Raw genomic sequence first — 2,443 nt, forward strand, 5'->3', positions numbered from 1 at the left:
GGAGGGGAGGGGAGAACATTTTTGTTTCCATCCATGTAGCTTGTCAAACTGCAGAGGAAAAAGGAAAGCATTCAAAATTTGTGTTTGAAAAGAAAAAGGTTATTCTCAGGATATCCAAGAAAATCATCCTTTGATCCACATAATTTTTATTCTGTTCCAAATCAGTTTACTATTTGTAGTATACTTTCTCAGTAGTTTTGCAGTTTTATGAAATTCCGTAGTATGAAGCAAATCTTGTGTGCATATAAATTATCATAGCTCCGCTGACACCAATAAAGAAATACAATTAAATTGTTTTTAGCAGTGTTGTAGTCTCACTTGGTGTCAGTGGCATTTTCGGAAACCAATCAAAAGAAAAAACAATTTATGAGGACAGAAGATATTATAGACCTATGACAAATGACCTAAAAAGAGGCCAAAAGTTTATTCTCTTATTGTTTAATTGCATTAACTACCGTAATGAAAAATGGTAGGAATAAAAAATGCCCAATGTTTTAATTTGAAAAAAAAGCAAATTAAATTACTTCAGCTACAGCCTGAACACCCCTGCAGCCAGATGAGGCCGGGCCCTAGCCCTCCCCTCAGGCTGGGCCACATCTCTTTTCCCTGTGGGGCGAGATTGGGGCTGGATCAAGCCCCCTTCCTCCCCCCACGCAGGGCCAGGTTGGGGCTGGGCCAAGCCCCCTCCCCTCCATGGGGCTGGATTGCACCTCTTTCCCCACACAGGGCCAGGCTGTGGCTGAACCATGCTCCCTTTACTTACCCTCCACAGGGCTAGGCCACGGGCCTCCCCACCCCCCTTAGTGAAGCCAGAGCACCATTGATTTACACTGCAGCTGTGGAGTTTAGCTCTCTAATAAGATTTGCAGCTTGACTGCCAACAGGTGAAGGACTTCCCACTATTTAGAAATGAAAATGTAAATGTTCTGCATTCATATAACAACTGTAACAACTCCTCACCTTCTCATCAGCTGCCACACCAATGCCAAGGTCAGAGTTCGATTGCCCTCATTTAAGTCCTGTCCACCAATACCAACTAGGGAGAATTTGGCCTTTGTCTTCCCAAGTTCCACTGCATAATTGCAATTCTCAATCTAAGAAAAAAAAGCGTAACCTTTACGTATATGAAAAAATATTATATTACTAACACATAGACCTAGAATCTACTCATAGCTTGATCTAGTTTACCCTAACTTTACCCACATCAACACTGGGGACGATAGGAGGATTATTAAAAAGTACAGACATTCAGTTTCAACCAGGAAAATCACCCTTCTCCCAGTATAAACCGAAAGTGTGTAAATGTTCAGGTTTCTTCTCATAAAGCAAAAATGTATACTTCAGTAGAAAAATAACCCAACAACAACCAGGATTAAATCACTCCTGGGAGATTGAACGTTTACTGGTTTACATCCTCCTGGGGATCAAAAGGAGTGGAGCTAGGAAAGGCTCCCAGCCTTCCTGAGACTGGAGTCACCCCCATCTAAAGAAGATGTGGGGGGGCACCTGTTTTCCCCTGTTGTAGACTGGGAGGTGAGGGGAGCAGCAGCTACTATTCCTTGCCTCTTCCCCCAGCTGGACTTCCCTTGCAAGTTCTGCTGGCTTCCCTTTGCTGCCCTGCCACCCAGCTGTGCAGCAATTTGGAAGCTGGCAGCCAGGAGTGGGTCTCTGACCCAGCTCCTGCCTCACCATCCAGCTGAGAAGTGGGGAGGCAATTTAAAAGCTACAGGCTGAGATCAAGGCTTGGGGACCCCCCACGCCCAGATGGCAGGTTTCAAACCACTGCCTGCCAATCAGCTGAGTGGCTGGGCAGCAAGAGGGAACTGATTGCCAAGCTGGGGAAAATCTAAACATACCTGGTTCCTGACTTCTCCAGATTTTAAACTACTGCCCCCCCCACTGCTTAGCTATGTGGTCACAAGCAAGGAGAAGCCAGAGGTGTGCAGAGGCTTTCCCTAGCTTGATTCCTGGCTCCTGACCCCTCCAGCTTCCCCTTGTCACCTGTGCTGCCCAACTGACCTAGTGTAGAGCAGGGCAAGGCAGGATGTTGTGTTGCTGCAGCAACTTTGCTACTGTAGCAAATGCCCCAGCCATGCCCTGCACTGTTCTGGGTCAGCCCAGACAGAGCAGAACATACACCAGAAAGCGTACACTGACCTTTTTCATGTTACCACCAAGTGCAGGATATGGAGGTTTGTTGACCTGGTTCCAGTCTACTGGGACACAAATCATCTCATATAGTTGGAAGATTATTAAGGCATTCGAAAGATCACTAGATCAGAGTAGGCAGAAAGACAACTGCTTTTAATTATAGAAATGTATGTTTACACTGAATGTATTAATAAGTTTCTCCTGCAAGTAAATTTTTTAAAGCTCAAAAACAGAGTGAGAAAACAAATATACACTCACATAAATTAAAACTGCACAGAATTTGAACCTGTTT

At 44.8% G+C, this 2,443-nt stretch overlaps 1 protein-coding gene across 5 annotated transcripts in view; it reads right to left on the minus strand.

Moving 5' to 3' along the window:
* The window catches only part of PLS1 (plastin 1), a 79,177-nt gene that overhangs the window by 14,800 nt on the left and 61,934 nt on the right, over positions 1 to 2,443 (minus strand). For all 5 annotated transcript variants that reach the window (XM_014521609.2, XM_025208466.1, XM_014521610.2 and 2 more), the window contains 2 exons: positions 2,158 to 2,272; positions 961 to 1,094 (listed from right to left, as the gene is read on the minus strand). In XM_014521609.2, coding sequence (XP_014377095.1) covers positions 961 to 1,094; positions 2,158 to 2,272 — 249 coding nt within the window. The remainder of the gene's footprint in view (positions 1 to 960; positions 1,095 to 2,157; positions 2,273 to 2,443) is intronic.

The sequence above is a fragment of the Alligator sinensis genome, unplaced genomic scaffold (genome assembly GCF_000455745.1).
Source record: "Alligator sinensis unplaced genomic scaffold, ASM45574v1 scaffold846_1, whole genome shotgun sequence".
In the NCBI taxonomy this organism is placed as follows: domain Eukaryota; kingdom Metazoa; phylum Chordata; order Crocodylia; family Alligatoridae; genus Alligator; species Alligator sinensis.